Raw genomic sequence first — 26,604 nt, forward strand, 5'->3', positions numbered from 1 at the left:
GATTTTAATTAACGTAATGCTGGCATACATAATAATTAACGTAAAAGATAAACAACATACTGCTGTTCTGAATGCATTTGTAAAATTCTCTTGCACAAACGCTCCAATCCTCTGACTTGACCAATTCGATTGATGTCTTTGAATTGAACTTTTAAACTCAGATACAAATACATCCACCTCTGGACAGTTCATTAGAACATATCTATATGCAATCTTGTAATCTCTTTCATCCAAAATATATGCTCTTCCTTTTCCATGAAATCTTATTGGATGACTGAAGATTGTGAATACACCAGTTATAATATTGTTGTAACTTCCATCATCATTCCTAGGAAGGTCTCTGACCCTACATCGCACATGTGGCTCAAAATAATGGGAAACAAAATGCGATGCTTCCTCGGTTAAATATGCGTTGCATATCGACGCTTCAACATGAGCTTTATTTTTCACATTCAGTTTCAAATGTCTAAGGTACCTGTATGGAAAAATTAGTTCACCGGTAGAATAATGAAAAAATTAATTACATATGATTTATATACCTCTCAAATGGATACATCCATCTGTATTGTACCGGTCCTGCAATCCTAGCCTCATATGCCAAATGGATAGGAAGGTGTTCCATGCTATCAAAGAATGTGGGCGGAAATATAGTCTCTAGTTTGCAGATGATAACCGGAATATCTGCTTTCATCTTCTTCAAATCCTCCACACATAGCTTTGTGGTTGTCAAACTTCTAAAATATAAACTCAACTCGGTAAGAGCTTCCCAAACCTTCACCGGTAGCAATTCTCTGAACGCAATTGGAATTAAGCATTGCATGAAAACATGACAGTCGTGACTTTTCATGCCGAACAATTGATGCTTGGCCATGTCAATATTCCTTGCCATATTGGACACATAACCATCGGGAAATCTAATACTCTTCAACCATTGAAGCAAAGCACATATCTGTTGTTCATTTAATGTATAGGAAGCTTTAGGAATAGACGTACCTGTACATAATCATAATAAGATGTTATATGAATTATTATTAATTATTAATTCTATAAAGGTTTGAGAGTCCACGGACCTATATGATGCAATTTTGAACGTATACCAAGTTCACGTAGATCGTGTCTACCTTGATGTGATCCTTTGTTTTACTTGGCACACACAACAAAGTGTTGAAAATGTTATCAAAAACATTACTTCTCTATGTGCATAACATCCAAATTATGTCGAATCATGTTAGTTTTCCAATATGAAAAATCCCAGAATATGCTCCTCTTCTTCCATCCAGCAGAGTACTTGCTAACCTCTTTATTATGTTCCGGTGCGTCTTCTTCATTGACTCTCAAAAAACCAAACTGGTCTAATTCATTAACTAATTCATGTCCGGTCCGAATAACAGGCGGATCTCTTTTCTCAACAACGCCTGATCTGAAATTTGTTCTATTTCTCCTATAGGGATGAATTCTATCTAAAACCTTCTATGACAGTCAAACCAACACATCTTCTTGCTATGCGTAAGGTAGAAGGCTTGTGAATCATCCATGCAGTAAGGGAAAGCATATCGGCCCGCAGTACTCCACCCGGACAACATCGAATAAGCTGGAAAGTCATTAATCGTCCACATTAAAGCTGCTCGCAGTTGGAAATTCTCCTTTCTTGGCACATCAAATGTACAAATACCCTCCTCCCACAACTTATTCAGCTCTTGTATTAGTGGTTGAAGATATAGGTCAATGTTGTGCTTTGGATTACTCGGCCCATGGACAATCACGGTCAAAAACATATACGGCTTCTTCATACACATCCATGGCGGAAGATTGTATGGTGTGACAATGACAGGCCACGATGAATACTGTTGACCGGAACTTCCAAAGAGGTTAAAACCATCTGTACACAGACCAAGCCGCACGTTTCGAGTCTCCATTGCAAAGTATGGATGCATGTCGTTAAATGTCAACCACGCTTCAGCATCGGACGGATATATCATCTCTCCATCTTTAGTGCGGTGCTCTGCATGCCACCTCATATGCCTAGTTGTTGCCTCTGAAGCATACAATCTTGTAATCTGGGGCCTAGGGGGAAATAATGAAATTGTTTCCGCGAAACCTTATCACCTTTACTGTTTCTTCTCCATCTAGAAGTTTGACAAATATAACAGCAAGTTGCATTCGCATTATTCCCCCAATATATCATACATCCGTTAGGACAACAATCTATCTTCTCAACGGGTAATCCAAGGGCAGCTATTTGTTTTTTCGTTTCATAGAAGTTGTTTCCCATTGTATTCTGTTCTGGTACCACTTCGTTCACAATAGCACAAATATCGTCGTAACACCTATCAGTGAGACGATGGTTTGTCTTCAGGTTTGTAAGTCGATCAATAATAGACATCTTGGTGTGATTTTTACGACCTTCAAATAAAGGACTATTTACAGAATTTAACATTTCAAAGAAATGTCGACACCGAGGGTTTGGATATTCGTCAACGTGTACCGGTGATTCATTATCTACTGACACTACATCATACTGGGAGGGAAGAAACTAATGGTAAGTGTCTGGAAATACACTAGCTACTACATCATGCACCATCTGTGAGTATGGATTTGGATTGTTTGACAATTGCTCTCCCACTACCGCTACAACATCAGATGTTGTTCCTATCTCTGTATTTTGATGATATTCCCACTTATAGTAATTTTCAACAAACCCCCTTCTCATTAGATGTTATCTTATTTCATCCGATTCCTTATAACAACAATTTTTACACTTTTTACAAGGACGTCTAATCTCAGAACTCATGCTTTTTGTATGAGCAAAATCTAAAAACTCTTCCAACCCTCTCATAAATCTTAAACTAAACTTTTCATTTTTTCGTCGATTGTACACCCAACTTCTTTCTTGCCTAAAATTCATTTTTAACACCTATATATAATATAATAATATAATTATTAAACTGATTAGTAAAGTAAGTTAATGACAATAAAAATATATAAAACAATTCATGAAAATAACAATACATGATAATAATATAATTATTCTAATAAAAATTATTAAAGCAAATTAATGACAATAAAAAAAATAAAAAATAATAAAAAATATAAAAAAAAACTCAAGTAAATAAAAAAATGGAAATAAAACATGTACTAATTAAATAATAAAATTAAATCAAATTAATGACAATAAAAATTAAATATAAATAATAAAAATAAATAAAACAACTCATGTAAAGATAAAAAAAACAAGCTACATAATAAAATAAGAAAATCACTAACCTCTTCTAATTCTTCAGTTTCCAAAATATACAATGCACGACAATTCTGCGTCTTATTTATACAAAACATGGCGACAACACGGCGATTACAAACCCATCGCCATGTATGGAATTCAAATTCAAAAAATATGGCGACCAAAGGGCTTCCAAACGTTCCGTCGTCTATATTTAAAAAAAATATATAAAACAAAAAACTAGCAACGACATGGCGATTAAGATCTTCGTCGCCAACAATTAAAAAAAAATTCCAGTTCTCCTGGCGACCACCATAACCCGTCGCCCACTATTAAAATAAAAAAAAAATAAATAATGTATTTTCTGGCGACTAAATGGCGACCATACTGCCCGTCGCCATATATTAAAATAAAAAAAAGAATAAATGCCTTTGGCGACGGATTGACGACCACGTAGCCCATCGCCAAAATACTTTTCCATTTGGTGACTAATCTGTGCCTCGCCTTGCCGTCGCCACTGGCGACCAACCCTTCCCCTCGCTATTTTTCCATCGCTAATTCGATAGTTATTTGTAGTGAATGAAGCTTCAAGTATGATTTCATTGCCTCGTGAAAGTAGAGAAAATTTTAATTTGAACGATTGTTATTTTCGCATGTTTGGATGAGAGCGTCTTAGTGTTAATTCGTGGTTTGTTTCATTATGTTTGGTAAAGTACTTAAACAAGGAAATCAATATATGGGTAATGGATGAAGGCGACGCTACGAAGGACCAGAAATTATGTTCATGGAGTTGGCTATTAAAACTAAATAATAAAGAAAACTTGGGGCTTAAGGAAGCCTTACATTGGACAAATAGTTTTACTGTTGTGGACTAACAATTCATATTTGGTAATTCTAACGGCAATATTTATCGGTATCAATTGAAGGGTACATATTTTGAAAAGTTATAAAAGATTGACAGGTGTAAAAATGAATGTTTTAAACGGAAGAACATTGATAAATTGAGGTAATAGTTAAACATTATAATTTTAATCACCATTGTGTTTTGGAATAATTTTTAAGCAAAATATTTGAGCTTTAACTTGTCTTATCAAGTCTCTTAAGTTTTCTATAAGTTTAATCATTTCATTTTACAATTCAAGTAATGCTAACAATAATACTTAAATGAGACGGTCTTACGGTAAGATTATATCTCTATTAGGGTGGCTCAATATACACATTCAAGTGTAGTATTTACTACTTAGTACATAAATTGAAAAGTCTTATAAATAATTAGACATTTAACTAAAATTATGGTAGTAAGTTTAATTGTATAATAGAAACCTTTCACTTCATATTCCCCCTTAATACTCCTAATTAAGCATAATAATATCTTTTCTAATTATTCATATAAAGATAACTAGTTAACCATCTCTTTCTTAATTCATATTTAATGTTTCTTTTTTATTATATGGAAGATTAGCCATATAAAAGAATAAAAAAATATATATTATATTTATGCAAGTTATAATATTGCTTGAGGTCAAAATCTAAAATATAATTTTTTTTTTATTATGGCCAATCAACTGAAGAAACAGTTAATTTGATAATTAAATTTGTGTTAAGTTTTATGATGAGTGTTGAGAGTAAATTAAAATGTAATAGATCATCTAATAATAGAAATAGATTGGTAAAATTATTTAGTAAGAATTCGTAGAAGCAATTAGTTAGAATGGTGGAAGTAGATTGAGTATATAAAAGGTAGAACTAGGATATATAGTGCTTATTATCATAACAAAAATAATATGCTATTTTAATTGGATAGTTTGACAATTTGTCTAACGATATGGATGAACTTGGTTCTTATTTTAGTTCTGGATAAAATTATATTAGACCAAAATTGGATGTTATTATTATATTTATTTTCAGACTTGATAGATTTTCAATTATATTGTTATTTTTTGAGATGTTAGGAGTATTGTTGACACAGTTGTAATTTTCAGTAGAATAACTCTTTTATTAGTACTTCTTTGCTTATAGTTATAATAGGGTTGATTTTTATTGACTAGGTCTAATTTGAAGTTAACTTTATTCCTAAACTCAGACCTTACTCACAGCATCAATTTTCGTATTTATATAAAAATTGGAATTTATTAGTTGAATATATTATATTTTTAAAATTAATTTTATTTGAAAAGTATATTTGAGTCAAGTATTTTGATGTTGATTTTGAGAGTAAGGCCTATTTGGCATCTCATAAATATTTTCGATGTTGATTTTATAAATAAAGTTTTACAATTGATACATTTTGTGCAAGTAAGGAGCCATAAGATTGTAAGGCATGTTTTGGCATCTCAAAAATGTTAGGACATGCTACTAATGATGTTTATATATGCCTAAGTTAATTGTTGTCGTCCCGGTACCCAGTGGAGTAAGGCAAAGAAGGCATCCACTACTAGGGGAGAATTGGTCATTCTTAGACAGGTCTATTTTATACACTGGGGTTCGCTCGACAAACATTAAGTGTTAGTGTAAGGCCATCTTGTGGGCATCTAACACAGACGTTCGTTCCTTCTCCACTTGCTAATTATGTTTTGGAATTTTTAAAACCATACTTATTCGATTTACTATGTTATTTAAATTAATTTATGAAATTTATGCTGTTTCAAAGCTGTAATTGTTTTAAATTTGTTTTTCACACGTTTAGTGGGTTTAAGTTGGATTTATATATTCATATAACTAATTGATAATTGTTTAAATTTCTTTGTAATTGGAGATGATATTGTTGTATTTTATGATTGGAAAGGACATCTAGTTACTCCCCACTAATTGTGGTTTTATATTTTCATACAGATGATAAATGATTACATGATAACTACCGTGTGGGCTGGAAGTGTAAGAGTGAACTCTAAGACTTTTCCTCTAATATTGACTCTTACATTTAACATAATTTTGTTTTCTTTTAAAGGAGTTTTGCTTTATTAAAAATGTAATAAGTTTTAGAACCCTTAAGATTTTATTTTGAAGTCTATGAGGTTCATATTTAAATTTTAATCTTTTAAAAAGTAAGTGACAATCGTCTTAAAGGTTATTTCCACAAACCTATCCTTATTAGAAAGATGGGTTGTTACAAATTACTTATAAGTTTAAAGTAAGCAGTTACTATCATAAAGTAATCAATAAAAGAAATGGGCTAATTAGACAGTATCATACAAGACGAGCTGATTTTTGAAATGTGAATTGAAAGTAGACGTAGCTTTAATATATTTCTCTTATATCGAAAATTGAATTTAAAAGATGAAATAACTTAATTTAATTGACATGTCGTAATCCAAAGTGGAAATACTTCCTTTTAAAAAATATTTCAAAAAGCATTTAAAAGTGGTGCATATGTAAATAATTTTACCTGTTTTTTTGTTTTTTAATTTAATTTAATTGACATGTCGTAATCCAAAGTGGAAATACTTCCTTTTAAAAAATATTTCAAAAAACATTTAAAAGTGGTGCATATGTAAATAATTTTACCTGTTTTTTTGTTTTTCGTCTCGTTCGGTGTTATGTACATTAATTAATACATATATTGATTTATAAATAATTTTATACACAGAGAAAAAATGATATAAAATATATACAGTAAAATTGTGTGTCTTATAAACTTTAATTTAATTTGTTTTTCAAAAGTAGAATAATGTAAAGGGAAGAATATTAATAAATCGAGGTAATAGTTGAACACTCTAAGCTTGATCACGTCCATGTTTTAGAGTAATTTTTTAGCAAAATATTTATACCTTACTTTGTCCTATCAAAATGTCTTAGGTGTTTTATAAGTACAGTCATATCTTTTCACAACATAGGCAATCCCAACGTTTTAAGTTTCTTTATTTTCTTCCTTTTTTTCATTTTCTCTGTGAAAAAGCTTTCTTAGTTATGGAAATGTGGAATCATGAACCGTTTTATGACTAAGATGATAATGACGGTGTTTATAAGGATAACTGTTCGATTGAGTATGTTCAGTTGTTGTATGTTCAAATGGGCATAAGGAATCACTAACTGAAATTTTAATTTCTTCTGAAGTAAGCTCTTTTAATCGTATGCTTTACCAGTATCCTATATGCACTAAGCTCTTGTACAACTCATTAATTTTATCCTTAGGTTTTGGCCTTTGTAAAAGGGTTTGAGAGAATTATTGTAATTAGACTTGGGGAAGTCTAGGGGTGAAAGAGAGCTTCATAGTGGAAGCTTGAGCTTCGTGGGAAGCGAGAGAAAGAGAATTGAGTTTAGAGAGAAACTCAAGTTGGCCTATGTTTGTTTGTTTGTTTTATTTAATTGTAACAAATTGCCTAAAAAATAGTGAAGTTTTGAAATTTCAGGGGGTCGTGGTTTTTCTTTCTATTTAGGCCTATAAGGTTTCCACGTAAAAATTATTTTGTCTCTTTCTAAATTTGCGCATCAAGTTCAAGTTTTAATTTCGCAAAAATAGAGCAAAAATGCTTAAACTTATCAAACTACAATTCACTCCCTCTTGTTATATCTAAACGTTTCTGCATTGCCGATTCCTCGAAGTCAATGAGATTTGTGGAAACCTTGCCGACCTTAAAATACGTCGTTGGCCCTTGGCTTGATAGAATAATATGACAAGCAACAGTTGGATCACCATTAAGAGTTCCATAAAGTGGATCAAAGACACCCAAAAGCTTAGCAACATCTTTTAAGAGAGTTTTGTAAGTAGTGGTGTTGATTTCCTCAAAGCAAGCCATGACCTGCCACTCAAAAACATAGGTGGCGGTTTTAATGTGTATTCTAACGCAACAAAAAACCTAAACTTTATGCTTAAATAAGTGGATACCATAGGGGATGCCTTACACAGAACAAAAGATGTAGTTTATACACTAAGGTCAATAAAAAAAGAGGTATCTCTATGTGCATATAAGTAGGTAGATGTAACCTAAGCTATAAAATTTGTCCGGCCAGTTATCTATATGTCGTGACTAACACATAATGAAAACAAATACATATGTACAATGGCAACCCAACAAATCACATAAATTATATTGTATGTGCAAAAACCAAAACATAACTGACCATGCGTACAACAAAAAAGCAATAGATACAAAAATGTTGATTTTATCACTAACACGAAATGAAGAAAATAAAAAACACAAATGCTAACGTTTTCAAAACAGCGAAAATAGTAAAGACCAGTTCACCAAATGCACAAAGAGACTAGCCATTACAAAAACGCAAACAACAGTTCACCAAATGCACAATGTAACACAAACTAAAGAACTAACACACCACACAAACTAAAGAAACACAATATAAAGCACAATTCACCAAATGCACTAAGAGACCAACCATCACAAAACAGTAAAGAACAATTCACCACATGCACTAAGAGAAACACAATGAAGAGTAATATATACAAATATTTATTTAATCATTAACATGAAATGAAGAAAACACAATAAATACATATGCTGATTTTTTCGAAACAACAAAAGCAACAACATAGTAAAGAAACAGCATGAAAAAAAAGCAATAAATACAAATACTGAATTTATCATTAACATGTAATCAAGAAAGCACAATAAATGCCAAAAAAAAAAAAAACATAATCAGGGAAGATATATATAATAAAGAACATACCCAGGCCCTTGGAGTTCAAAAGGCTGAAATTCCCTAAGAGTAGATAGAAAGCTATGGAATGAATACACGTATGATATTACAAAACAGTGTACAACAATTAACCAAATGCAAAACAGTAAACATCAGTTCACCAAATACACACTATAACATAGACTAAAGAACTAACACACCACGTAAAATAAAGAGACTCAATATAAAAAACAGTTCACCAAATGCACTAAAAGACCATGATTTTATCATTAACATGCAATGAAGAAAACCCAATAAATACAAATGCTGATTTTTTCAAGACAACCAAAACAACAACATAGTAAAGGAACAACATAAAACAAAAGAGCAATAAATACAAATGCTGATTTTATCATTAACATGCAATCAAGAAAGCACATGATAAGGGAACAAATAAATGATAAAGAACATACCCAATTCCTTGCAGATCAAAAGCCTAACATTCCTTGAGAGCAGATAAGAAACTATGGAATAAATACACATATGACATTATTGCAATGTGAGAGACTTAATTAAGCTAAATGGACGAGGTGAATAGTGCGTGCACGTTATAGCTAGCTAAATGGAAGAGGTGAACAGTGACTACATTAAATGAGTAGATTTAACATGAGATTGTGCTCCTTGCTTTTGAGCTAATATGCTGTAAGTGGCGGCATGCAAAATCAGATGGAAGTAACTCCAAGTGGCGGCAACATGTGCATGCAAATTGAGATGGCAAGTAAAACCATGACTTGGTAGGTGACAAAGCAAAATCATTGTTCATGGAGCAATTGTGAACAGTGAAGAATGCTTGCTCGCATTTTATAGTTTTATGGATGCATATATGAATTTATAATTGAATTCACTTTATGTTATTTTTACTTTATCTTAATTTTCTATATACTATTCAAATATACACTAATTACAATAAAAATAATAACCAATATTAATTTAGTTGGTGTTAATCACTTTTCTAAATAATTATAACATACTAATAATTTTAAAGTAAAATGACAAATGGCCTAATAGAGTCACAAAATCAATCAAAATAAATTTGTGTGACTTTTTATCAATATTAGTTATTAATAAATAATTATTAACATAAAAAAGAAATTTTGATATATTAGTTTTGTAAGATATTTCTGTGAATCAAAAAGATTTTTTAAATCAAATTTTTGATTGTTACCGATAATATTAGGTATATGTGGTTTTTCTCATATGTTTAATTTATTTACTTACACAAATATGTACATTATACCCAATTATTTGAAATCGTTCTATTATATGAAAAAAATTGTTACTTAATAAGATCGATCAAAATGTTTATTATTTTTAATTGATTAAAGTTTTCAAATTACAACTAATTTATCCAACATTTAAAAAAATACTTTTAACACATGGTCATCAAACTTCATAAATTCAATTTACAAGTCGTAAATAATCATGGATTACATTTGAGCACAAGCTTTCATAAATTTTAAATTTTATAAAAATCATGCATTGTACGGGTATCTAACTAGTAATCAATAATCAATAATCAATAAAATAATTAAAAATATACTAATAAAAAAATAACTTGGGACACGTGTCACCCTCTTATTAAAACATTTCCTGCGTTTTTAACATTGTTGACATTAAAACTTTTGATATTTGACTTGATATTTAAGGAAACAATTAACTCATTAAAACATGTATATTTGTTGATTGAGTATAAATATATGTGATGATCTAATGATATACTATATTTCTTTATATAAACCAAAAAAGAATAAATAAATAAACTATACTAATGAAGAAATGACTTGGGACAAGTATCATCTCTCGTTAAAAAATTTCCTGCTTTTTTTCCATCGTTGACATGAAAATTTTTGATATTTGACTTGATATTTAAGGAAATAATTAAATCATTAAAACATATAATATTTCTTAATTGACTACAATTATACGTGATATTTAGCTGATAAACTATATTTCCTTATATAAATAAACCAAAAAGAGAATATACATGTAAATCTTTATCTTATCTTAGATAATAAATTATTATGGCATGATGAATAAGCTAGATAACTATCATCAATCATCAATCAATAATTATTATAAAATTATAATATATAGAATCAATAATTGTTGTAAAATTATAAAGTATTAAAATATACTAATGAAGAAATGATTTGGAACAAGTATCACTCTCATTAAAAATTTTCCTGTCTTTTTTCCATCGTTGACATGGAAACTTTTAATAGTTAATTTGATATTTAAGGAAAGAATTAACTCATTAAAACATGTAATATTTGTTGATTGACTATAAATTTATGTGATGATATATTGATATATTATATTTCCTCATGTAAACCAAAAAAAATAATGTACATGTAAGTCTTTATCTTAACTTAGATAATAAATGACTAAACAATATACATAAGCAATTACATTTTCTTATTTTTTCAAAATTATAGAATCATTCGATTTTACGATTCGATTCTACAATCTGATTCTGATTGCTGTTTTCGATTATAAATGACTAAACAATAGAATCAGCGAGCAGTTATTTGCCAAACATGTCTATATAAAAGCTAAATCAAGCAATCTATAAGATAATGTTCTAGCTTTTCTTAACATTAAAAATAGAAACGAATCACAACGTGATTCATGATTTTTTTTTTTAAAAAAACATCTAAAAACATCTAAAAACGAGATAATAACCTATTTAACAAGTTTATTTTGACTTTAAAGAAACAGAAATGAATCACAAATTTGTTTTGGCTTTTAAACAAATAATACCAAATTAAAATCTTTGAAGGTTATTGACACCTTTAAAATTAAATTTTCAAAAAACATAAATTGTATCACGAATTCTTGTGAGAGACGGTTTCTTTTAGATACCATTTCTAATAAGTTCGATCTATTATATATTTTTGAAAATTTTTGTAAGTAGACATTAAGAATGATGTAAGTAGACATTTAAGATATTGAAAGTAGACATTAAGGATACGGTAAGTAAGCATTAAGGATAATGTAAGTAGACATTAAAAATACGGTAAGTAAACATTAATCTTTAATGGGCTGGACTTGAAATATGTATCTCAAGAGACTAGCTGAAATTACATATCCTCTTAAATACTCAATGGGTCCCATTTGACTTTTTACCAATTTTAGATGGTCAAATGGTACCACATGTGAACGAAAAAAGTGTAGTGTTTTTATATTTTAATATGGGTAAAGTGAGGTTAGTAGGTATATAGGTATGAAAAAGATAATTAGTAAGAGTAAATTGGTAAAGTTAATATACCAAAAATTGAAACGGGACAATTAGGGTGAATAGGCGGGAGTTAAATGGAAAGAGTTGTTCTGGCTTCTGATGTGCTATATTAGCTTACTAGTATAAAAACTCGTGCAATGCACGAATTAATGAGTATGAAATATATAAAAGTATAATTTCAAAGAATAATGCAAGTGTATATTGTTGTGATTAAATTTGTCGAACACATGATTTTTTAAAGCAAAAATTAAATACATATTTTTAAAAATTATTTATTGAATACATTAATTTTTCATTCAAATAAATATATCAAATTTTAGGTTAGTTATATAGAATTTTTTTATAAAAAATTATACTCCATACTATACCTAATTTAGCTCTAATTTTAAAAATAATCAATTCAAAATGAGGTAAATATTGTCATGTAATTGACTATCATCTAATAAAATAATAACATTTGTCATGTCTTATTGGAATATGACATTTGAAATTTTCCAATATTTTTATAGTATTATATTATATGATTTGATGTATTATTTATTCCGGCAATCTTTTTCTCGTTTATTTCTAAAAGGAGAGAGATACTTTCAATTTTTTAAAGTTCCTTAAAACCCTAAAATTCCCTAAATTTTTAACCAAACAGAACACTGAAGCAATCTCTTCAAATTAAACAAACTACAAGCCCTAATTTTCCCGCTAAACCTAAAATTCTCAATCAACTAGAACAAATGGTACAATTCCACGAGCACATAATCTCCGACCTCATAGAAGACTCAAATGGCGGTTTAGTGATCCTTTCTTCAGGTCTTTCACTCTATAAACTCATCGCAATCCTTCTTTCTCTTCATTCTTCCGATCAAGGTACCCTCTTAATCCTCTCTGCTAATCCTTCTCAACGAAAATCAATTTCAATTTCATACCCTAACCCTTATTCCGATGGCGGACCAATTGAAATAACTTCAGAGCTTCCATCTCATCAGCGAAATTCACTTTATTCATCTGGTGGTATTTATTTCATTACTTCTCGTATTTTAATTGTTGATCTTCTCACTTCGAAGATTCCCACATCGAAAATCGCTGGGATTATTATTCTCAATGCGCACTCGTTGTCGGAGACGTCGACGGAGGCATTTATTGTTAGAATTTTGAGGTCATTGAATAAGAATGCTTATATTAGGGCTTTTTCTGATAAGCCTTTTGCTATGGTTTCTGGGTTTGCTAAAGCAGAGAGGATTATGAAGTGTTTGTTTGTTAGGAAGTTGCATTTGTGGCCTAGGTTTCAAGTTTATGTTTCGCAGGAACTCGAGAGGAATCCATCAGAGGTGGTGGATATTAGAGTTCCAATGAATTCGGCCATGAAAGGAATTCAAAAGGCTATAATTGAAGTTATGGATGCTTGTTTGAAGGAAATGAAGAAAACTAATAAGGTTGATGTTGAGGATTTGACGGTTGAAAATGGGTTGTTTAAGTCTTTTGATGAGATTATTAGGAGACAATTGGATCCTATTTGGCACACCTTAGGGAAGAAGACTAAACAGCTTGTTTCAGATTTGAAGACTTTGAGGAAGTTGTTGGATTATCTTGTCAGGTATTGCATCTTTATTGATAGACATTGAGGAAGTTGTTGATTTGTTTATTAGGTAACATATTTTGCTAAAAACAAGGCTAGTAACAGATATTCATATGTAAATTGGTATAAAGGCGCATGAAATATGAATTCGCTAAAGCTATTCGTAGTTTGGCTTTAGTGGTTTATATTCTTGTGTTCTCATATCAATTTGCAAATCAATAGAGTACTATTGTTGTTAACCTTCATCTCCTTGTATTTTCTGAATCGATTTAACAACATAATTGATCTGCAAATTGATAACAATACTCATGATTGGTTAAATCACTATAGCTGATGAGATTTGACTCTGTCAGGTTACTATTTGTGTCTTGTCGTCAATTTGCAAATTAATATTTGTTATTTATCCACTCTCATACTAAAATGTTTTTTAATTTTACCTTGGTACTCTTATTCCACTGTCATTAAAAATTTTAATTTCTGCTGAAAACTTGGTTTATAGTGAATATATTTAGTTATAGTTCCTAACAATGTTATTAACCTAGACTTCTCACATGACGGTAAAGCTATTTGTAGCTTGTCTTGTGGTTTAATTCATGGGTTCTCTTGTACTATAATTTATCTACCTAGACTTCTTGCACTTAATGTACTAATGAAACAAATTCAAGTTAACCGTGGAATTGATTTTGAAATTGATATCAAGATTCAAGACACATTGTTAATGCTCATGGAAGCTTGACTTTTACTCCCTCCGATTCTCTTTATTTGTCCCATTTGGTTTTGGCACATTTGCCAATGCATATTTTCAATCTTAAATATCTCTTATTGTGCTTGTGTAAAAATCATAAAAAGTTAATATTTATAAAATTTACAATAAGATGAATTAAACAAGATTCCACATGACTATGTTGTAACGTATAGATTAAGAACAAATCACATAATAAGAGTGATTGATGAATAGTGTTTAAAAACCAAATGGGACAAGTAAAGCGAATAGGAGGGTGTATTATTTTGTGTTTTGTTATCGATTTGCAAATCAATATTCGTTAGAAGAATTAATCTAGACTTAAACGCACTTTCTTTTAAACTGTTCCTTCGTACCAGTGTCACATGATTCGGTGGTTTTACCCACGAATCACGATTCGGCTCGTTCAAACCGAACCAGGGTTCGTTCGCTGGTTGAATCGCCAATGGGAGTGAATCGGTTTCCAATAACATTAAATGAGAAATGAGGAGAGCAAGAAGAAGAAATCGTTGTTAAATGCTTTAGGTTTTGCTCTTGAAAAAGGTATTGTAAAAAAAGAGAAAAAAGACAGTAGGAAGAAGAACCTAAAAAGAAAAAACCTTACATGATGAATCAATTTTGAAGGTTGAAGACTATTATTCCACCATTGAAGGCCTTTTTTAAGGTTGAGCCACTTGACTTAGGGTATAGTCTTTCTAGTAGGAAGAAGAAATTAAAAGCCTTTTTTAAGATTTGAATATTAAAATTCCAGCAAAGCTAGAAGGAAAGGGTAGGGTATACAATTTCTAGAAAAATGTGAAAAAATTGAAAAAAGAGAGTCAAAGACTCTTGGTGTACCGTGTTGCATAGTTATCACACAATTCTCAAAAGTTGAACTCCTTAAAAAAAGGGAAAGTAGTTGAAAATATTTGTTTTTTATAATGTAGTTGACAGATTAATATTTACTACTCATATGCAATGACTAAATGACTTACTTTTGTTTAATTTTTTGTTTATATTGTGACTCTATTTTATCCTTAAATGTTTTATATTTAAAATAAAATAATATGATAAAACTCTAACAAATAAAATTCACGAATCATCAACCTAAAAATCGAACCATATAACCAAAGCGAACAAACAGCATATATGTCGACTAGCGAATCGCGAATCCGAATCCGTACAAGGAATCAATTCGAATCGCGAATCGTGTGACATTGCTTCGTACTTCTATTTCATTGTAATAAACAATTTTGTTTTCTACTGAAAACTTGTTTTGTTAAGAGTATGTTTAGAGTTAGTCCGTTAGAATTCCTAATAATTTTTTGAAAGATTATTCGAGAAATCTTCCTATCCTATTTTTTGGGCTCTTGTTATCTCTTGGATTGGTCTTACTAAAACGAGCATTCACGTCCATTTCTATGCAATGTAGATAATGGGTATAGTTTCCAAAGTTTTGAGTTGTGGAATGACCTATTTGTTGATCGGAAAATATTATATTTGTAGTTTTGTACATTAATATTTGATAATGATTTGTTTGTTGGTAGATATGATGCAGTGACTTACTTGAAGTATTTGGATTCATTGAGGGCTTCAGAGAGTTTTAGGTGTGTCTGGATTTTTGCAGAATCAAGTTATAAGATATTTGAGTACGCAAAGAAGCGAGTTTATGTCTTCTCTAGATTAGAGGCTGGGAAGTCAATTGGGCAAAGTGAAAACGTGTCTGGAAAAAAGAGGAAGTCGAAGGATTGCAACTATGAGAAAAATGGTGAGTGATTGTTATCATTGCTACCATATATGCTTCTATAATTAGTTAATTTGAGCTAACTTTTCATTGGTTCAAATGTTTTTGGAGTTGTTGGTGATGAGGTTTTAATATTGAGCATAGCTTAGACCAAATTTAACCCTAAATAAAATAAGAAAAAATATGTTTATTTCTCGGAGGCTTTATATTGGCTACCTTCATTTATTATGCCATATCTTTGTTGCTTCAGGTGGAGAAGTTCTTCAAGAGATTCTAGAGGAACCACCAAAGTGGAAGGTTTTACGCGTGAGTGAGTGGTTTTTGGCTTTCTTCTTTATTGGCCACAATTTTCTTAGAACTTTTTGCATAACAACAAATATAATGCATTCTAGATAGCCATTCATTTTGATTTTTTACAATCTCAATATGTAAGTCTAGAGTTTTTTTTATATTCCTTTCTAATCCTCCATTTCGAACATCTTAGTCTTTCTCGTCCTATTTTTAAGTCTCGAGATTCAACTTTCTATTTTTTTATTACTTCGATAATACCCCGTCTTTACATGTTCAAACCATTTCTAACTATGATCATTTCTAAAGCCTAACATTTTGATCCATATAATACGTTGGTCTATTGGAATTTCGATAAAAATTTTTCTTTAGTTTTGAGGGCACATCTTGATCATATAATTTCCTAGTGATCACTCTTTATTTTTGTCACCCACACATAATTCTATGCGTCACATCTTGTAGGGTGTCTTATTGGGTGTCCCCATTACTTTGAAATATGAACTTGAGGTAATTGAAGCACTCACTAAGGCTTATCTCTTTCTCTTCTAGCTTTATAGAGTCCCTCGTTATCTCATTGGTTCTAAAGTTACACTTTATGTACTCCGTCTTACTTTGATTTACTTTGAACCCGTGACTCCAACTCTTATTTCCAATTTTCATAGTTGTAACTGAGTATTTACCTTGTTTTTGGTTTCATCTACCAAATAAATATCATTAGCAAACAACATGCACCAAGGTATGTCTCTTTGTATCGATCAAGTTTTCTCGTCTAAAATCGCTACAAAAAGAACGGACTTAGGGCCGAGTCTTGATGAAGACCAATTGTGATCAAGAAATTCATTGTTGCCCCACTACAAGTCCTAACATTTTTTTTCACATCTCAACTCGATGCTTATCTTGTATTATATTAATGTATTTCTTGAAAATATCCTTGTTATTGCTCACAATAGGAGTTCTTTTGATATCTCGTATCTTTTTTCAAGTCAATGAAAATCATGTGCAAGTCTTTTTTTTCTAGCACTATAGTACTCCATCATTTACAAGATGATATGTAAATCTCACTAGCATGAATCCAATTTGGTTCTCTGATATGATATGTTCGTACATTTGCTCATAAGTATTTATATCACTTTTCATGAGTTTTATTCTTGATAGTTGAAGCAATTTTGGACATCTTCCTTTTTTTAATAGTCACTAGACTACTTCGTCAGACATTGAGCATTTTTTTTGTCCACTAAATCTTTTTGAATATCATTTATCCAAGTTATTCCAATCGTCCCTAGACATCTCCATATTTTAATAGGTATACCATCTGACCCATTCGCTTTCTTTAGCTTCAATTTCCAGTCCACTTCTAATTTGTGTATTATTCGTATAAATTCTCATTTTTCTTTCAAGGAAGTGGTTGCTATGTCCCTACAACAATTCCTTGTTCTCGATTAAAAAGATCGTTAAAATACTCTTTCCATCGACCCTTGATGTTAACATCTTGGAATTAGAACGCTCTTATCATTATCCTTAAGACACTTTATTGCACCTATCTCATTAGTTTTCGCTTGCCTCCTTTTGCTTTCCTATAGATATCTTCTACTCCTTTAAAATAAGTTTGTCAAACACCTCTTTTAACGCCTTTAATTTCGTCTTGCGAATTGTTACTTTCATCTTGGTTTAAAATTTTATATTAAGTTTTCCTCATTTTTGTATTTTTCTAAGACAAGATGACATTTTTCTTTCCTCGATCACTGCCTCAACCTTCCCATTTCACCATGCTGTATCTTTCTTTACCATGATATTAACCACTGATTTTCCTACAATCGCCTTGACTATTCGAGTGATGCAATTTTTCACCTTTTTCTAGGTATCCTGTGGATCCGAAGTCATATATCCATCAACTCCTTTAAGAACTTTCTCGGCAAAAACTTTAGCAGATTTTCGTTATCTTTGATCTTACTTGAAAGCAGTGTCACATGATTCGGTGGTTTTACCCACAAATCACGATTCGGTTCGCTCGAACCGAACTGGGGTTCGTTTGCTGGTTGAATCGCCGATGGGAGCGAACCGGTTTCCAATAACGTTAAATGAGAAATGAGGAGAGCAAGAAGAAGAAATCGTTGTTAAATGCTTTAGGTTTTGCTCTTGAAAAAGATATTGTAAAAAAAAGAGAAAAAAGTACAGTAGGAAGAACATAAAAAGAAAAAACCTTACATGATGAATCAAATTTGAAGGTTGAAGACTATTATTCCACCATTGATGGCCTCTTTTTAAGGCTGAGCTACTTGACTTAGGGTATAGTTTTTCTAGTAGGAAGAAGAAATTAAAAGCCTCTTTTAAGATTTGAATATTAAAATTCCAGCAAGGCTAGAAGGAAGGGGTAGGGTATACTATTTCTAGAAAAATGTGAAAAAAATTGAAAAAAGAGTGTCAAAGACTCTTGGTGTACCGTGCTGCATAGTTATCACACAATTCTCATAAGTTGAACTCCTTAAAAAAAAAGGGAAAGTAGTTGAAAATATTTATTTTTTATAATGTAGTTTACAAATTAATATTTACTACTCATATGCAATGACTAAATGACTAACTTTTATTTAATTTTTTGTTTATATTGTGATAGTCCTTAAATGTTTATATTTAAAATAAATAATATGATAAAACTCTAACAAATAAAATACACGAATTATCAACCTAAAAATCGAACCATATAACCAAAGTGAATGAACAACATATATGTAGACTAGCGAATCGCGAATCCGAATCCGTACAACGAATCAATTCGAATCGCGAGTCATGTGACATTGCTTGAAATTGAACATCTATGATAAGTAGTTTACGTTAAGTGGCTACACACACTCTTGGGATAACTTAACAATTTAGGCAACTACCGTCTATTTCATCATAATTGTTAAAGTAGTCAATTTGGGCTATGTTTACTCTAGTTTTAAGAGTTAGCAAATGGCAATCTCTCATCTTAAATCATATGTTAGCTACCAACAATTGTATGAGAGTTCAAAATCCAAAATCGACTCTCCTTCTGTATTACTAGTTCCATAGACAAAACCTCCCTACTCTTTCATCGCCACTGTGACATTACCCTTACAGTTTTACACCATGTCATCGAGATCCTCCCTAAATTTCCTTTTAATTAGTTTGTGAATCCCAACTTGCATTGCATAGGCACTTATGATTTTCAAAATTTCTTTACTATGTGCAATTTTTACTCTTATAATTCTCTCGTTCTTTCTGCATATCCTTACTTCATCATTTGGTGTTTGTTCATCCATATTAACACCAACTCCATTTCAATTTCTATCTTATCTCGAGCACCACATTTATGTTCCCTCTCTTCCCCTACTCTCATTTTGGCCTTATCTCTAACCCATTTTGTCTCTTTAAAGACATAAAAGGATCATTTGTCTCATTGTTATGATGTCCACAAGCTCTGAATCTACCAGTCAAGCTACTAATGCTCTAGAATCCTAATCTTAGCCTAATACCCTCGATTTTCCTTGACCTCTTATGGTTAAACCGTATGTGCACTTGCTCATTTTACACTACGTTTAGGTCATGGGGCTCGAGATAAGTAACATGCCCTTGCTCATTTAACACCACTCGGACAATGTGGCGCGTCTTTTGCACGACAACCTAGCTACTTTGCACGCTATTCACTATACCCAGACCTAAGAAGTGCAAGGCGTTGCTGAGTAGGAACGCCGCAACGAGAATTGATATTTAGTTCAGTATTATGAGATGTGACTAAGTTTGACCAAGTTGGTTCTTACTAACCTCTACCTCTATATTTTTCTAGAACTATCTGAAAAATATAAATATGCATGATTGGTGCGATAAGAACTTTTGTACCATATCATTGGCGTGAAATAGTGAGGCATTGATAAAGATGTAAATTATTTGTGTTCAATTCACTAGTTTAACTTATGAGAGCAACATTAATTTTCCAGGACATTTTAGAGGAGATTGAGGTAGAGAGACAAAAACAAGCATCAAGTGGTGAGTTTGTTAATGCAAATGAAGACGAAAACAATGGAATCGTTTTAGTCGCATGCAAGGATGAACACTCATGCATACAGCTCGAGGAATGTATTACAAATGGCCCAAAGAAGGTAGTAGTAACTTTCATGAACTTATTTAATCTTACTGTTCTCTGAAGATTGAGTTAATTTGGTCGTGGATATATTTTTTAGACATTCAGATTCTATGACTGTTTTGGCCCTTGACACTGATTCATTCTACTGTCTCAGTAGCATGCAGTTCTGAATTAACTTATATTTAGTAGCGGATTTAAAGAAAACAATTGATGTTTATATTTTAAATAAAAAATTACATTCAACAATGTTTTAATTAAGCCAATAAAAGTGCTATCTAAGAAAACAAGTTTTTCCATGTTTCAATCTACTAGTAGGACTTTTACACTTTATTAGAATTCACCACTATCCACAACTGAATCCTAAACATAAACTTAATCAAAAAATTAATTAACCACAAAAAAGACAAACAAAAGAAACAAATTCTTCTATGTTTCAAGTCAATCATAATAAATCCAATACAAATAATAACTAAAATCCTAAATATTAACTTAATCGAAATAATGATCTGATACACTCATACAATTGGAGAAAACATATTTATCAAACAATTATGATTAGTATAAAAATACAAATTTTATCAAACAATTGATTCAATGTGAAAAAAGAAAGAGATTGAATATCGAATCATACTTGAAGATTCAAGGCTGAACAAGAATACTGTTGTTAATAGTAGTCGGTGGACCGTGGAGCTGCCAAATGGATAGTGGGTAAATGGTTAGAGTTTGGCAAAGTGGAACACAGGTGTGTATCAGGATGTTTAAGCAATTACTCAATAGAGTTCTAAATAAAAAAAATTAAACAATTAGGAAGTTTTTTAAACAAAAAAAAAACTTTCAAAATAAATTAGTTAATTAGGAAGTGGAACAGTAATGATTTGATTGGGAAGATTCAAAACTTTAAAAGAAAAACGAAGTGGAACAGAAGTTAGAATGTTTAAAAAAAATAATAAAAGAAGGCGACCGTTGTTAACAGTAGTTGAACTTGAATCTATTGAATGACGTAGTAAAAGCTGTGCCATCTCATCTAACTTCATCTCTACCCTGTAGTCTTTTGGTATTAAGTTTTTTTTAATTTAATTTAAGTGATGTCCGTGGACTGCTCGGATACCCATTAATTTCACCCCTGCTTAAATTACTACACAAGCCATCTAATGGCGGCAATTTTGTGAATCTGTTTCAAGTATTATTATTTTGTTGTTATGCTGGGTACATAAATATGTTGATATTGCTATTTTTGTTATCTTCTACTTTTTCGGGTTTTTTTGTTAGATGCCTGATTAAAAAAAGCATTCTGTCGGCCGTGAACCTTATGGCTCATTCCAATCACGTTTTTGGTCATTTGGGCATTTTAAGCATAGTGTTGTTGAAATTCTGTACTTGCAAGTTACGGATGTTATTGATTTGCCAAATGGATATACACATCAAGAGTTGTGTGGCTGTGTCACTTATGGTCGTTCTAAACTGTTATGTAACTGTGCTGTTACTGTTCCTGAATAGTAAGACATTGCATGATTTCATGAATAGGTTATGCGGGAAGAATGGGAGAAGTACTTGCTGAGCAAAGTAGAGTTGAAAGGTTATCAAGGACGGCATAAAGGTGCTAAAAAGAAAGCAAAAGAGCCTAAGGGTTTTGGTATACTTGATGGCGTTGTTCCGAAAACAGTAAAAGAGGATGGCGAGGCTAGTAGCAGCATTAACAAGCAGGAAAATGATGCACTTCTCGCTGCTGCATCAGCAATAAGAAGTTCTTCTAAGAAAGAAACAGCATTTACAGATCCTTGTCAACTTGTTGGCAATGAAATAAATGCACTAAGAAAAAGAAATAAGAAAGGGAAGAAATGTTCTCAGGTGGAAGAGAATTTAGAAAAGAAAAATAAAGCTTCTAGTTCTGCTAATGAAGGGGAGGGATCTGTTGATAAAAGCATAACTAAAGATGGTCCAGCTGATGGCAAGCAAAGAAATCTGTTTTCTCTAAATGGGGTTCTTAGGAGACACAAGGAAGAATTTTGTCCCGATGCTTCTACAAACCGGAGGCCACTACCTCCGGTGCATTTTCACGCCCTAGAAAGTGATTTGTCTATACTTGACATTTTGAAGCCATCTGTTATAATTATTTACCACCCTGATATAACCTTTGTCCGGGAAGTGGAGGTCTACAATGCTGAAAATCCTTCCAAAAGGGTGAAAGTTTACTTTCTTTTCTATGAAGATTCGACAGAGGTGCAGAAGTTTGAGGCAAGTATACGCCGTGAAAATGGAGCCTTTGAGTCTTTGATCAGGCAAAAGTCCATGATGATGATTCCAATTAATCTGGTATGTTCCTGCTGTCTATTATAACACAGAATTCTGAAATTTACTGTTTTAAGGGGCAATTGAAAGTGTTACTACTGTTTATTTTATTTGTTTATTTATCTTTTTATTATTGTAGGAAGTCCTGTATGAGGCCGTCTCACTATGAGACAAGCACATATAATTAGTACATTTCTCCAAGTGATCACGGTAAGGTTATGAGTGATCACTTTGAAATAATTAATGATCACTTTAAGGTTATAAGGGATCATTTTAAGACAATTATATTGTACATTGGGTCAGCCCAATAGAAATGGTCTTACCGTGAGACCGATTCATTTGAGAATATGTTTTATTGTTATTGCTGATCCCGTTTCATGCATTTATATGCATACAATTTTGATATTGATCCATAGGGTAAAAATGCATTAACGGCTGCGATTGCAGTAACAGAACAATGATGTGGTAATGAGAGTGATACGATTATCGTAACGCCTAAATATTGGTCGAAATCATAAGATATCTCTTGATATGACACAAAACGCGGTTTTTTTTACACCTTTACAACGCAGATGAAATATCTGTTCATTGTTTTTATGAACCTTTACAACATGGCTGACACGATGTGCTGCAGCCTTGTTTTTACACTTTGCTCTGATCTGTTTCATTCGTCGAGATGAGTAGAATTTATCTACTACATCTTGTGTGCCCAGTCAAGTGCTATCAATAATGAATATATATGATGGAGTTCTTATGATCATGTGTTTGTATTTATGGTCTTTTATGAACTTTATGAATTCTGTATTTTGTTAGTCTCTCTGCTTAATGATCTGCTGATGAGTAGTCTGCAAGTAAAAATGTCTGTAATGATGAAATTCTGATGCTCTATACCTTTGCTAATTTTCAACTTAATATGGAAAAGTTACTGTTGTACACTCATTTGTCATCCCAACTTGTGGTCGTCTGTAATGCTTTCTCTGTCCTCATGCTTTCATTCTCATGCTCATTCCACTTTTAGTTGGCTCAAAAAATAACGCCTGTTATATGGCTTCATGTGAAGCTTCAGGAAATATCATCTGTGTGACTCAATAGTTGTCTCAAGCTCACTACTAATTTCAGAATCCGTCAGATTGAGAGCTCAACCCTTGCTTTTGTTTGTCTATACTTGAATAGTTTCATTTTATGATTTGATTTTTGATAGATGTGCTATTTTTTTAGAAGTGCTTGTGGTTTGAGGCTTTAAGCTGAGATATGATTTGAGCATGAAGTACATCATGTTTGAATAAGAATTTTGGAGGTAAAGGAAAAGAAGGGAAGGGGAAGATAGAGAACGGACACGAAGGGGACGGAATGATAAGAAAAGTTATACTTTGTTCAAGAGGAAAGGAAGAGAAAATTATTTTTCTTTCAAGTCTTTCCACTTAAGAAGAGATTTTGTCATTGACTAAAATATGGGAACTAATCCCTTCAAATCCTTTTCTACCAAATTCCTCACTCAAATTTATAATCCAAACAAAGAAAATTATATCCTTACAAATTTCTCCCTTTTCTTTCTTCCAATTCCTTTTATCCAAACTAAATGTAAATGTGTTGCTGGAGTTTCTTTTTTTTTTGACTCAAGTTCTAATCGTTCTTATCCTTGTGTGTGGTGGTTTGTTTTTATCAGGATGACCATCTTCTGGGTTTGAATGCTCCCATTGAGCCACAATCTTCAATGGCTCTAAACTCAATAACCAGAAAAGCTGGTGGAAGAAAGGAGGCTGAGAAAGAAATGCAGGCATGTGATATGTTTATGTACAGTACTCCTAGTATATAATTTTAACCCTTTTAAGTGAAATGTAAAACTTCAATGCATACTTTTTGAACTATGTTAGGTTATAGTGGATATGAGAGAGTTCATGAGCAACCTTCCAAATGTTCTCCACCAGAAGGGTATGCGCATAATACCTGTCACTTTGGAAGTTGGTGATTACATCCTTTCCCCTTTAATATGCGTGGAAAGGAAAAGCATCCAGGATCTTTTTGGAAGTTTTGCATCTGGAAGGCTTTATCACCAAGTTGAGATCATGGTGCGATATTATAAAATTCCGGTTCTCTTGGTCGAGTTTTCACAAGATAAAAGCTTTTCTTTTCAGGTTAGCACCGCTCAAATTTGTATTAAGAATAGGCGATAAGTTTTTATATTACTAGTATGATTTGGACCTTGGGTTTGAAATTGCGGGAGCTGGAATATTGGATTACTAGAAAATTACTTGAAGAAAACTGGTCTGCAATATTACATCCCATGCCCAAATTGTAGTGGACATTGATGATTGTAAAGATGCCTGGAAATTTCTAACTTCAATCTTGGGTGCTATTTTGATTCTTTCAGTCATCAAGTGATATCGGTGATGATGTTACACCAAATAACATCATTTCAAAGCTCACATTGCTAGTAATGCATTTTCCCCGCTTGCGGATTGTCTGGTCTCGTAGTTTGCATGCAACAGCCGAAATATTTGCCTCTCTAAAAGCTAATCAGGATGAACCTGATGAAACTAAGGCAATGAGAGTTGGTTTACCTTCAGAAGAGGGAATTGTGGAGAATGATGTGAGGTGAGTATTTTCCTTTTTCTCCCCTCACGTTTTTGTTCTGAAGTTTTTTGAACTTTGGCTATTACATACTGTAATGAAGAGATCACCAGTGAGATGTTTTCGGATGGAAAGATAAATAGATTTCAATAATCAAAACGCAGTCAGCTTGGATTCCAAATTACAATTTGATTTCCTGTTGAAGGATAATTATCAACGATCAGATTCAGCTAAGAACTTGAGTTTGTTTTCTTGGCATGACAGAGCTGAAAACTACAATACATCTGCTGTGGAGTTTTTGAGACGTCTGCCCGGCGTCACTGATTCAAACTACAGAGCTATAATGGATGAATGCAATTGCTTAGCTGATCTGGCTCTTCTTCCAGTTGAGAAGCTTGCTGATCTGATGGGCGGACAAAGAGCTGCTCGTACCCTCAGGGAGTTTCTTGATGCCAAGTACCCAACTATGTTATGATGCTTCATTCTCACAATTTGCATCTGAAAATGTGCTGCGGCTTGTATGCAAATCTTACGGGGCAAGTGGTTTCGGTTCTATTATGCTAGAAACCGAGAGGTATTGCAAGATTAACATTTAACGTCCGAGTCACTAGCAGACTGGCAGTGTGAAAGCCTAGAAACTGTTTCGTAAATAATTGGAGTTCTTGAGCCCTTGAATTTGGGGATATTCTGTTGGTGATGTGATTTCTAGAGCTCAACCATTGAGTTTGTTTGGCTAATTTGTTAGGTGTTTAGTATGTTGAAATTTATGTATCAAGTTAACTCAGGGTTCTTTGATTTGTAAATGAGATCTTATTTTTTATTGAAAGATATTTTTATAAGTCACATGGTATTAATGATGCCTATAAGTTTTGAATATAAGTAGTTTATAAATATTGTCACAAAGAAAATTCCATGCATTTGTGAAACTTGTCCATTGAATTATACTTCTATGAATATTGAAAAAATATTTTTATTATACTTTGTTCAACACACTATTTTAAGTATAATTATTTTTAATGTCTTTTTCAAGATTAAATTTGATAGTTTGATCAAATTGTTTTCTTTTAAAAATTATATTTTTTTAATTTGTTATTTGAGTAAAATTTATAAAAAAATAACTTCTGAAAAAATAAATGTTCCGACAACATACTTCTATTTTACATTCATTTATGTGTAGTTTAGTTTATGATTAGAGTTGCTTAGAACTTGGAAGTATGATTGTGAATTGCGAAA

At 31.9% G+C, this 26,604-nt stretch overlaps 1 protein-coding gene across 1 annotated transcript; it reads left to right on the forward strand.

Annotated features, from left to right (window-relative positions):
• Positions 1 to 12,670: 12,670 nt before the first annotated feature.
• Positions 12,671 to 26,225, forward strand: LOC130799602 (DNA repair endonuclease UVH1). The gene is made up of 9 exons (XM_057662746.1): positions 12,671 to 13,677; positions 15,928 to 16,148; positions 16,375 to 16,430; positions 20,366 to 20,527; positions 22,036 to 22,824; positions 24,467 to 24,577; positions 24,675 to 24,935; positions 25,172 to 25,395; positions 25,636 to 26,225. The coding sequence occupies exons 1-9, from the start codon at positions 12,818 to 12,820 to the stop codon at positions 25,844 to 25,846; spliced, it is 2,895 nt and encodes a 964-aa protein (XP_057518729.1). The 5' UTR covers positions 12,671 to 12,817; the 3' UTR covers positions 25,847 to 26,225.
• The last annotated feature ends 379 nt before the right edge of the window (positions 26,226 to 26,604 follow it).

Source organism: Amaranthus tricolor, chromosome 14 (genome assembly GCF_026212465.1).
Source record: "Amaranthus tricolor cultivar Red isolate AtriRed21 chromosome 14, ASM2621246v1, whole genome shotgun sequence".
In the NCBI taxonomy this organism is placed as follows: Eukaryota; Viridiplantae; Streptophyta; class Magnoliopsida; order Caryophyllales; family Amaranthaceae; genus Amaranthus; species Amaranthus tricolor.